Source organism: Herpailurus yagouaroundi, unplaced genomic scaffold (assembly GCF_014898765.1).
Source record: "Herpailurus yagouaroundi ecotype Mexico unplaced genomic scaffold, PumYag 141, whole genome shotgun sequence".
NCBI classification, from domain to species: domain Eukaryota; kingdom Metazoa; phylum Chordata; class Mammalia; order Carnivora; family Felidae; genus Herpailurus; species Herpailurus yagouaroundi.
The window spans coordinates 54,259,066-54,271,249 of NW_024412396.1; the positions used below are offsets into that span (position 1 = coordinate 54,259,066).

General features: G+C 39.3%; 1 protein-coding gene across 5 annotated transcripts in view; it reads right to left on the reverse strand.

The window, feature by feature from the left end:
• The window catches only part of CEP128 (centrosomal protein 128), a 398,532-nt gene that overhangs the window by 85,316 nt on the left and 301,032 nt on the right, over positions 1–12,184 (reverse strand). For all 5 annotated transcript variants that reach the window (XM_040477908.1, XM_040477910.1, XM_040477907.1 and 2 more), the window contains one exon: positions 4,282–4,331. In XM_040477908.1, the coding sequence (XP_040333842.1) occupies positions 4,282–4,331 (50 nt within the window). The remainder of the gene's footprint in view (positions 1–4,281; positions 4,332–12,184) is intronic.

The window sequence follows — 12,184 nt, forward strand, 5'->3', positions numbered from 1 at the left end:
ACACACACACACACACACACACACACACACACACACACACACACACAAAACCTAGCCAGACAATATTAAGCTCCAGTGAAGAATTCTGGTAATTACCAGCTGTATTTTAGAAATCACTGTTAAATATGTTTGTCTCCATTGTTTGTGATTCTTCTTAAGATTGAAAACACTCTTCTCTCTGCTGCCTGCCTCCCTCGCCATTTTTTCCTTTTCTTTGCCCACTGTTTCTTGCTACTCGTGCCAAATTACTCACTTACTGACCTTTTGGTTCAATACTACATTCAAAGAGGGAGGGGAAACAGAGCAAGATAGAGAAAAGGAGGGAGAGTGAAATCAAGTGTGTGTGTGTGTGTGTGTGTGTGTGTGTGTGTGTGTGTATACACAGGAATGCTAGAACTTAGGAGCACCCCCACCAAAAAAAAATTTTTTTTAACAGAAAATGAACTCTAGGACAGGGATGGTTATTGTTTTTTAATGGGTAGAACTTACTGAGACCACAAATTGGTGCTAAATATGAGTCCAGCAATGTGGAATTCATTTGCTTACTAAGTAACAAAAATTCACTGAGTACCTACTATGGTGAGGCGCTGTGCTAAATAGTAGATATTTGGGAACGTGAAAGAGGAGAGTGGCTCCACAGGTTTGAAAGGAAATTACCACTTATTGCATGGTAAATTTTAACTTTAAAATCTAAGCCCCTTATCCACGTAGATTCAAGAATTTAACAAATATTTACCCAGTTTTATTGACTATTTCGCCCTTGAAATATTATTTGTCATGCTTCATGATACTATGCTCTTCTGGGATTTTTCTCTATGTCTTAGACTGCTTTGCAGGATTTTCATCCTTAGCTTGAAATTTAAGAGTTAGTGTTCCCTATGGCTCTGGCCTAAATTTTCATCTCTTTAATCTACATACTTCCCCTGGGGAGTTTTCATTGCTCCTATGACTTTTTTTTTTAAGTAAGCTCTATGCCTAATGTGGGGCTCGAACTCATGACCCTGAGATCAAGGTTGCATGCTCCACCGACTGAGTCAGCTAGGTGCCCCACTCCTAGGAATTTGAGTACCATCTACATGATATGGAGACCAATCTGACAACAACAAACTCTGCATGTTCAATTTTCGCCTTCTGAGCTCTAGCCTCAGGTATGAACCCTCCTTTTGACACTGCCACTTGGATGTTTCAAGGTCCCCAAAGTGAAAATATCAAAAAGTGAACTAATCAACTTCCGCTTCTCTCACTGACTAGCACAACCATCCGCAAAGTTGCCCAATCAAGAAACCTTGGAGTCATTCTTAACCCTTCCTTTTTATTTCCTGGCAACCAATCTCAAAGTTCCATAGAGTTTTAGATCTTAAAATATACTAGGAAACCACCCACTCCTCTTCATGCTCTCTGTTACCATCCAATCCAGGTCACTATCCTCTGTTGTCAAGATTCCCAGAAATGTCTGCTTAACTGGTCCCTCTGGTTTCAATCTTGAATATTCCCAATTATTTTGGACTTTACAACCAGTTAGTTACCTATTAAAAATTCAGACTTGATCATGTTGTTGTTTTGCTTCAAATTTTTAACTGGTTTCCCATATTCCAAAGGTAAAATTATAACTCCTTTATGAGGTTCTTTAGACCTCTGCTTACCTTATCAAGTACAGTTTTGCTTTTTCTCTCTCAATGCTACATTCTACCATACCAAACTTCTTTTACTTCCTCAAACATGAAATTGATGTTCTTTTACTTCCTTCACATTGCCTAAAACTCTTCCAATCTTCCCTCCAAACTTGCCAGAGCATTTAAATATTGGCTTCCTTTGGGAAACCTACTTGGTTTGCTACTCACCCTACCCACCTTCAACCCTCTACACGTCCACCCAACCTATCCTATCTCTACCAAAGACATGTGTTCTTATTATATGTTCCCACAGTGACTCATATCCCCTCTCATATCATTTTTAATTATTTTATTATACACCATTTATTATTATATAACAGATACTTTCCCAGGGCAGGAATGCATCCAGTAGAAGCAGCTTGCCTTTGTATCCCTAGCACTCAGTACAGTGTTACACAGAACTGGTGCTCAACAAGCATTTGTTCAATGAATATATGACACATCTTTTACTTGGAGAAAACTGGAAAGGGTATAGAGATAAACACCCCTCTATCCTTAAGGAGGATAACATTAAATACAGAATGTCTGTTATACATAATTATATGATGATAATGAGTAAATAAAACTGACTCCAATTTGGATACATGGGGATTTGTTAACATTGCAAATTGGAATTAAATATCTATCTCTCTCTTCTAGGATAATCTAATCCACACTAAATACTTCTGGAAGACAGTTTTATGATTTTATATTATAGATGAGAAAATAGGCACAGCAAAGTTAATTGAGTTACTCAAAGTTGCCCAGAAGCAGAACCACTATTAAAATTCAAAGCTGTCAATTTCTAATCCTTTGTTATTGTTGTTTTTGTTTTTGAAACTATTTTGCCTTTGACTCCCCAAAGTTCTGTGTGATTGTAGGACTTCAGCCTAAATACTTTGTCTTCTCAAAAGTATCACCTGTGGTATTTCTATTTGAATACAGAACCTTAGGAATATAGGTCTTTTTGCTGAATTTTCCTCGTGTTAAAATGAAAGGTTTTTGGAGATGTGTCTCTGTACTCTTGTACATTCTCAGAGGTGTCAGTTTCTTTGTTCTTAATGGAGTGTTACTATCGGGCACTAATTACCACTACAAAGTGCCAACATTGAACTTTCTTGCTGCTGGACATCATACTGGATACACTACATCTATACATGTCCATTGTTAGTTGGCTGGTGCATTCTACTGTACTTGCTGGACATTTTGGTAGAAAATGCTACCAGTTCTTCATAAATATTTGAGCAGAAACTTAGGCTATTAAATTTAACAGGATTACCAGTTCCAGCATTTGTATTGTGAGAGACATAAACTTAAAAAGGTTTGTGCTGTCATTTCAAAAGGCCATGTATGTACTATGTACTCAATAAATAGGTTTCTATGTGCTAGTGTGGGCAAATACAATGTATAACCACAGAGCCTTAAAAAGACTTTATTACCTTCTCAATATATATATTTAGTATACATAGAAGCTTTGCTTTTCATAACTCTGATATTAATTTCTCAGAGATAGACAAGATGAGTATACACTTGAGATTTTTCCTAGCCCCAGACAGGACCAACCAGGGCTGTTTCTTTTCAACCTGACTATAGCTCAAGATGTTAAAAGAATTTAATCTGTACAGAATTGTGGCCAACACATGCCACTTTTTTTAAGTATATAGAACTACACTCTTCTTCATCATTTTTAGATTAATATAATTTTCTTTTAACAAATACACCATTAATTAGAAGAATCCCCAATTACAGAACATTCCCCTTGCTCTTTGGGCTTCATTTGACCCATTCTTCATTTGCCAGAAGCAAACATCTTTACCCCTAAGCATTCAAGCTAGCTCATTAAATCACTCTTCAGTCCCACCTTCCAGCTTCCAGGCCCAGGAAGAACTCTAAATGTCCCAACTATTTACTGTTTTTAATCCCCAATGCGACATTAAGTGAATTGGTTCTGTCATGTGAATATAACTGATTGTGTTTCCCCTAATAAAGACAGACTCTTGAGTTATCCATTTGCAAGTGAGCCCAAAGTAAAAGGAAGAGAGAACTACTACTGTCAGATGCCAAGTTAACATCAATTGCTCATGCCATGGAACTGCCAATTAAACTTCTGGAGTAATCTTTCAAACACAGTTTTCCAGCCCGAGAACTGTGTATAAATCCATAGTGAATTAAGAGGCATAAAAGGTAAATCTTAAGCTCCATACATGTGTTAATATTCTTGGTTGGTCATTGGTAGATGACATTCATGGAGTCAGAACAGTCCTGACTTTCACTTGGAATGTGCCTTCCCTGAATTCATCCTCGTTTATCAGCCCTGTTCTGGGGGAAGTGACTTTGCAAAGATGTTGCTTTAATTTCTTAATGCTGCACCTCCCATTAAGCTCTACCAAGAAATAAAGGTTCCTTTCAAGAGTAGCACAGGGGCTGAGTTGGCTTCCTGTTTCAGGAGATTATAAATGTTCTCAAACACTTCTAAAAGGAAACAAATTCCAATTTGGGCTTTAAAATTCAGACTTATTTTTCACTCCATTTGGCATTGTGGTCTGAATGTGATAACAATAAAGCCTAACAGAGTAAAACAAATGTTTTTATCCCAAAGATACCTGACCTATGGGAGAATTTACTTTACCTGCAGAGATTCCATTTCTTCATCTTTTCTGTGGGTCTCCTCCAGGAGATCTGTAAGAAAGTAAAATACCCATCAGGATAATGTGAAAATGAGCTGCCTCTTACTATCAAACCCAATTCAGTCAATAGCTTATATAAACTGTTGCCTGGAAAGAGAATTTTGTGTTTAAGTGTGAAAAGGAATGTAAAAGAAATGCCCTCTGATCCCAACTGATAGGATGGGGCAGAGCTCTGGACTCTACCAATCCTAAGCTAGATGAGAAGCCCTGGGAGGTCTTGACTCTGATGGAGATACCAGAGAATAAAACTGACTAAATTACAAATCCAAAATCATATCACTATTTTAGGAATTTGGCCCAGTGCTTATATAACTCCAAAGTAATACAACATTTTCTTTAAAAAAAAAAAAACAACTTTTTTTTAAATGAAAAATGAGAAACAAACTATTTGCTCTTAAAATAAGCTTCCAAGCCAAGTTCCACCTCCAGAGTCAATTTTTATAACCAAATTAAAACATCTTAGAATAATGGGTGTTATTAATGGAAGCAGAACACCACCTTAGCTGTAAAGTCTTATTAATTATCATCTCACGCTGAGAAGGTGGGAACCATTGAAGCTACATCTGACCAAGAGCTTGGCATCATCTCAGAGAAATTAGTGGCTGGAAGGGAGGGTAGTCAACTGAAGAGAGTTCTGTCTAAATGCATGTATACAGCTATGGTATCTCAGTGCCCCACATTAATTTACAAACTTGCTATAAAGGAAAATATATTTGGCAAGCAGAATTTTCTGCCTGCAGCTTTACCACCCTGTGCTATGATCTTATTAGATCTCACAAACCTAAAGAGGGCTGGGTTGAGTCAGAAGTTGGATGAAAACAGGCAAGAAACACCTACAGCAGTGCACATTAATATTAGCATTTGCCTTGCTCCATGATTGATATTGCTCACCAAGAGGCTATGCTGCACAAAAGGAAACTATAACTTACAGAAATTCAATATATATCCCAGAAAGGCAAATGCAAATGTTTTTTAGCAAGTGCTATACTACATACAGCAGGAAGCAATACTATAGTGAGTAAGTAGCCAAGTCATACTGGTATAGGTCATAGCTGAACAGGCTGAAACTTCAGGAAACCTGGTAGATGATATAACTGATGATGAGACTGGATGGATAATTCAGCTACAGAGGAATTGCAAACAATCCCCTCAAGACACAATGCACTGGGATTCAGGGTAACAGGTAATTTTTGCTCTGAATCCCATAGAAGAGTTAACTCTGGCTCCTAAACCTTCCATAATCAGAGTTACATCAAAAAAACGAGAGGAGAAAGTCCATGCATTAGGCTGTACTTTTAAGGGGGTTTTTGGTAGGCTTATCAGGTTCTTTAACAATACAGAAACCAACTTAGAGTGTGGTAGATGGTTTAAGTGCCTTTGAAAATTCCTCATTCTGAATCCTTACTCATTTGCATTGTGACAATGCAGCTACTACCATCAAGAGGTCACGTACATCTACTTTCTACATCTCACATCTGGGCTGGCTTCCTGACTTGATTTGCTAAGGAGAATACAGCAGAAACATCTCTGTGCCAATCTGTACTGACAGTTCAAGAGGCCTTGCAGATTTTCATTTTTCTACTTGGAACTCTACGAACAAGCCCAGGACAGCCTGCTAGATAACAAGAGCCCAGGACTCTTCCCTGCAGGTTGCCTTAACTGGCAGCTAGCAAATGCCCAGAAGCATAGCTGTTCATCTGGCCTGATGATGACCACAGAGGACTCAGAAGGGGATCCCAGTGGAGACCAGACAAACTGCCCAGCTGAGTCCAGGGCCAAGTCCAATTCACAGAATCCAGACCTAAAGAATGGAATTGGGGGATGGTTTGGTACCCAGCACTTGCTAACTTACAGCAACCAGTTGTTAACTGTACAGGAAGCTTTCAGATTTATTAGAAGTATATAAGAGTAATTAATAGATACCTGGAAGAAAGGATCTTGACTCTGCAGAGAATAACAACTGGTCTTGAAGGCTAGGGATGTAAGTAGCATGGACTAATGGGCATTTTATCCTGGGTGTCTCTAATCTTTGTGTCACTCCACTCCAAATTCCATGAAGAGAGGAGCTAATGAGACTTGCTCACATCTCTTGACTACTGTTTGGCTAGGGGAAAGGATGGAGCACCTTCACTGATAATCCCAGGAAGACGAGGAACAGGAAGGATAGTTTCTACATACAAGATTAGAAGGTTCTCTAAGTTAGGCCCCTTGTAATGAATTACACTGTTAAATGGGACATTGGACCTGGAGTGGTGGACAGTAGGGTTCATCAACCAATCAAAGAAAACTGATCTCATTCCACCAGAGTCAGCTTGGTACAGCAAACACCAAACAGCTAAAACTTACTGGATAATTAATGGGTATTGGATCTCCTATAGAGTCAAGCTCAACTCACAGATTTGATAAAATTATAAATGTAAAGAAGCTCCATCACCCTCAGAACTTCATAGTATTATTGCAACTTCAAAATTATGTTCTCTATTTTCTCCAAATGCATAGAGATCAAGCTGCTTTCCAGCAAAGCGAATACCATTGCAACCCTTGATTTTGGACAATTGAACAAAAACGACTACAGAGATTACTACAATTGGCATTTAAAATATATAACTCCTGGGGTGCCTGGGTAGTTCAGTCGGTTAAACATCCAACTTCGGCTCAGGTCATAATCTCACAGTTCGAGTTTGAGCGCCACAGCAGGCTTCTCTGCTGTCAGCACAGAGCCTGCTTTGGTTCCTCTGTCCCCCCTCCCTCCCTCCCTCCCTCCCCCTCTGGTTCTTTCTCTCTCCAAATAAATAAATAAACTCAAATAAACTCAAATAAACTCAAATAAAATAAAATAAAATAAAATAAAATAAAATAAAATAAAATAAAAAAAATAAAGAACTCCTAGAGGTGCCTGCTTGGCTCAGTTGGTTAAGCATCTGAGTTCGGCTCAGGTCATGATCCCATGGTTTGTAAGTTCAAGCCCTGCATTGGGCTCTGTTCTGATGGTGTTGCACCTCCTTGGGATTCTCTTTCTCCCCCTCTCTCTCTGCTCCTCCCCCACTCGTACTTTCTCCCTCTCTCAAAATTAATAAATTTAAAAAAAATTTTTAAATAAAAATATAGAACTCCTGGGCTTTGGGGAATGATGGCAGAGTAGGAGAACCCTAAGCTCACCTCATCCTATGGAAACAACTAGGTAATACCCACATCAGTGTAAATAATCCAGGAAATGATTCAAAGACTGGCAGAATGGACGCTTCACAGCTAAACATAGAGAAGAGGCCACATGGAAGAGGGTAGGAAGGGCAGAGATAGACTGGGAGCTAAACAGGTCCTCAGACTATGCTCAGGAGGCAGGGACACAGTGTGCACAGAGATGGGAAAGAAACAGACCCTCAGACCAGGCGCCCAGGCCTGGGGAACCTGCACAGAGAAGAGGAATTCCTGTAACATTTGACTTTGCAAACTAGAGGGGCACAATTTCGGGAGTTCAGTCAGTGGTACGGTCAGTGGCACTTAATACCTGGAACCTGAAAAATAACCAGGCTGGACTCTGGGAGAGCCTGGAGGGTGAGAGGAAACTGAGTCTCCACCCTTAAAGAGACAGTAAAACAAAGAGCCTTGCAAAGATATAGCATAAAAGCAATAGTTTGAAAAATGCCTGAGTATGAAATGAAAAATCTCAGAGTATATACTGGACAGGCAGGGATCGTTAGGGCACTTCTCTAAGAATAAAAGAGCTAGGGGGTACCATTTCCCTCTCCCCTGCCCCCAGCCTAGACACACAGATACCTGTGGGAACCAGCGAGGCACCAACACTTGTTACCTAACTTGCTAACAGCATGTCTCGCCACAGCGTCCTCCTGTATATGTGCCCCCTCCAGCTAGGCATCAACTCAAGCCCAAAGTGGCCCCAGGATGGACCACTAACAACAAAGGGAACAAACCCTGCCCAGGACAGGCAAAAATGAGTAGAGTTTCTCTCCTGACGCCACAAGTTTATATTAGCCTGGTGCTTCCAAGGCTGTACTTTGTACTATGCTTAAAGGAACCTGTAAAACAGCAAAGCTGGTAAAGAAGAAAATAGAGCCAAGAGACAAAGAGTTGGCTGAGGACCAGATCCACCCTTGCCTGAAGCCCACAAAACTCCCGAACTTCTAGCTCTCTCTCCCTCCAACTCTCTGTTTCCCTTCTTTTTCCTTTCTTCTTTCCTTCCTTCCGTCCTTTCTTCCATCTTTCTCTTCCCTCCCTCCCTTCCTTTCCTTCGTTTTACTTATACTTAAATTAGGTTTAGTTGGATTGCCATCAGTTTTAAAAGCCTCTGGTTGTATGGCTGTACTGAACTTTTTTATCTTTATTCAGAAACTTGGAGAACTCGAAATTGGCAAGAATGTTCTGTTATACAGGGAAGCATTTCATCCTACAATAAATACAGAGAAGACAAATGATTTGCCCAAGATTACCTAGTTAGTGCTAAAGCCACAGCTAGCACTTTGCTCTCTAATCTTCTTGCTGTATATATCATATCGTGCTCTCATTTGTACCACTCAGTGCTTAATTGTACCTTTCTTCATACTGTTATTTTAAAAATTGCACATGTTCCTACTCCTCTGATTTCCTTTAGGAGTTCTCTGATGTCAACAATCAGGGCTCCGATGTCTTCATATCCATATCCTCCCTAACTACTGCCTCTCTACGGTTGCTATTTAACTTGGATCCCCAAAATTGTCTTCTCCACCAACATCACTGCTCTGTGCAATTGCTCACTTGTTAGTTCCTTTGTTCAAGTACATGTCTTTGGGATGATGAACGGGGTTATTAACCTGTGACAAGAAAATATGGCCAGTGGGCCCTGCTGAGAAGCAACTACTCTGCAGCAACCACAAGATGAGACAATGTAGGTGAGACCTCTGGACGGCTGACGTGACATAAGGCTGTGACAACAGAGTGTGACTAGTGCACCCCTCGTTAGAACAAGCAATCTTGCTGTTGTTTGCTCTTACCAGCTTTAGAACGAATGATCAGAGCATGCTCTGCTCCCTTGCTCACTGGCATGTTCATGTGTTGCTTTATTATTCTCTGGTCTGCTGTTCAATACAAACAGCAATTCAACTGCGATGCAAATTGCTGTGGCTAAATGTGCTTCCATCAACATTAGTTAATGAAAGATTTTTTTTGGTGAAAAGGGCAGAGCAGTCCTGTGTGTTTTCCTTGGACTGGCTCCAACTCTTTAAATGAGCTGATACTAACTCATTATGACATATGGTCATGTGGGAGGGAATCCCATTTAAAAAAGCATGACATCATTGGATGAGAAGTGGAGAATCTGGTTGTGTTGTGTTGTTTTGTTTCACTTTGCATTTCTCTGGCACATTCAGGGTAATATATCATGACCATGTTTTTGGCTAAGACAGTCTTGTACTACTTCCTTCAGTTTTTGCAACTAGTGGTCTGGCTGTTTAAGAAGGTTTGACACATTTTTATATTGATTCTGGTTCCTAGTAGCCAAGGGAGCAGATAGGTTGTTTGCTTGTTTATTTGCTTTTAAAAGGAGGATCATGTCCAGCTGTACCTGAGCAACAAATCTATCTAGCAACTTGACCCTTCATAGAAAGATTGGAGATTAAGTTTAGAAAGGAGTAGATTTTCCCTTTCATCTTTACTGTAAAATATCTCGTCCATATTATAACCCCATTCAGCTGGTAATACAGAAAAAGTTGTAGAAACAAGGGCTTCAGATACAGCAACATTTATAACAGCAGCAGTGGACAGAGTAGCACTGGCAGCAGAGTATGGCAAATTAATGATAGCAGAGAAAAGCATTTAGCTTCTGGGTTCTATATCTCACTTAGTAATCAATGCTCCTCTCCAGGATTACTCTGTGTCCTGACATTAGCCTAAAACAATAGATAATGTAAATTCTCAATGAACGTAAGCTCTTTAAAAAGTAAATCTATGTCATTCATCTTTGTGGGTGGCAGTTGTGGTATAATAAAATTAATCAAATAAAAGAGCACACAACAACCCTTCAGAGGTCATAAATGATGGACCTAGCCTCCCACAGTTGTATACTGGATACTCAAGATGCCAGCAACGGGCTAAAGTCAATGCCCAATTTCTCTGTTTCTTTTTTGGCTCCCTAGTTATTGGAATCATTAATACTTTAGGGACAGAAAGGACCATTGAAATAACCTAATTCCAGGATTTTCATCCTTTTTTTAAAAAACAAGTAGAGGTGCACCTGGGTGGCTCAGTCGGTTAAACGTCCGACTTCAGCTCAGGTCACAATCTCACGGTTTGTGGGTTCAAGCCCTGTGTTGAGTTGTGTGCTGACAGCTCAGAGCCTGGAGTCTGCTTTGGATTCCGTGTCTCCCTCTCTCTCTGTCCCTGTCCCACTCGTGCTCTGTCTCTGTCTCTGTCTCTCTCTCTCAAAAATAAACGTTAAAAAAAAACACAGAGTGTTTAAAAAATATTTAAAAAATGAAACAAGTAGAATTCTGTCTTACAAATGAAATCACATACACTTTCCAGTGTATATTATAAATAAAGGAAGTAATTTAAAAGCTGAAGGAAGCTTCTCAGGTGAAAGCAGAAGGGAGGACCTAGGGGCCAGCCTACTGGGACTTCATTTCTATCTTGGGATCAATGCCTGTGATGCCATGGTGGAGCTATTATAAAGCTCCAAATTATGCTGATTGAAAACCACTGATCTAATCCAATCTCCTCGCATTTTATAGATGAGGACTGAGTTCCCAAAGAGCAAAAGTCTCTGTCAATGTCACACAGCTAGTGAACAGACATGCATGAACCTGAGCCCAGAGCTTCTAAACCGGACCAGGGTCCAATACTTTTTCCTGCACGCAAGTGACTGGTATCCTTTGCCTTTCAAGATGTATTGGACAATAGTATTGGACATACTATTCCAAACTCTGTCATAAATGCTTACACATTTTCCAATGCTTTCCCAAACTTAAAGGAAACTTTGTGAAACCAAATTGTGTAACAACAATTTGTGAGAAGACCTATAGTTAATTGCTGTCCAAAATGAAATTCCTCAACCCTGGGACATGACATTAAAAGATGTGGCTTTAATGGAAAGCAAATACTTAAAACATTGGAAAAGGCAGTTGTTTTTGGCAAGATGTGCTCAACACACAACATACAGAATATCTCACAAAATAAAACAACAACAGATCTGTTTAAACGAACGGCTGACAGCTGAATAGTTCCTCCACTTAATGATATAATATTTATCAGCAAATGTTTTTCTATTCTATCACACTAATATATGTAAATGGGATAAATGGATAATAATATAACTTTACATTAACCAAAATATCTAAAAAAATCAAATGTGTTGTTTTTAAATTAATATATGTAAAACACTTAGTAAGAATTATATGTTAGCTGTTATTATTTTAAAAATTACCCTTCAGTATGCCTGTTAAAATCAGGAATATGTGTGAAAATATAATCAGATGCATTTTAAAACAAATAAGCAAAAAAAAAAAAAGCCATTAAGTGTACTGCTTTTAGACTCCATCTATGATTGGTAGCTACATTACTGAGAACTCTGCCATATCTACTGCCACCCACTGGTACATATCTGGATATACCACAATGAGTTAAGAGTTTTCTCATCAGGACTGACCACAGAAAACACACAGATTAAAATGAAGAACAACATTCAAAAAGTATGGCTAGCCTCTGTGGTTTGTCTCAGACGCTGAAACAACATACTGGTCTAGAGATGGAGCCCAAATAGTCCAATAAATGAAAGGTTTACAATCCACTGTCTGTCTTGGGTATGTGGTAAAACATCCAAATACAGGTACTCATGTTTTATTTGATGCCAATTCA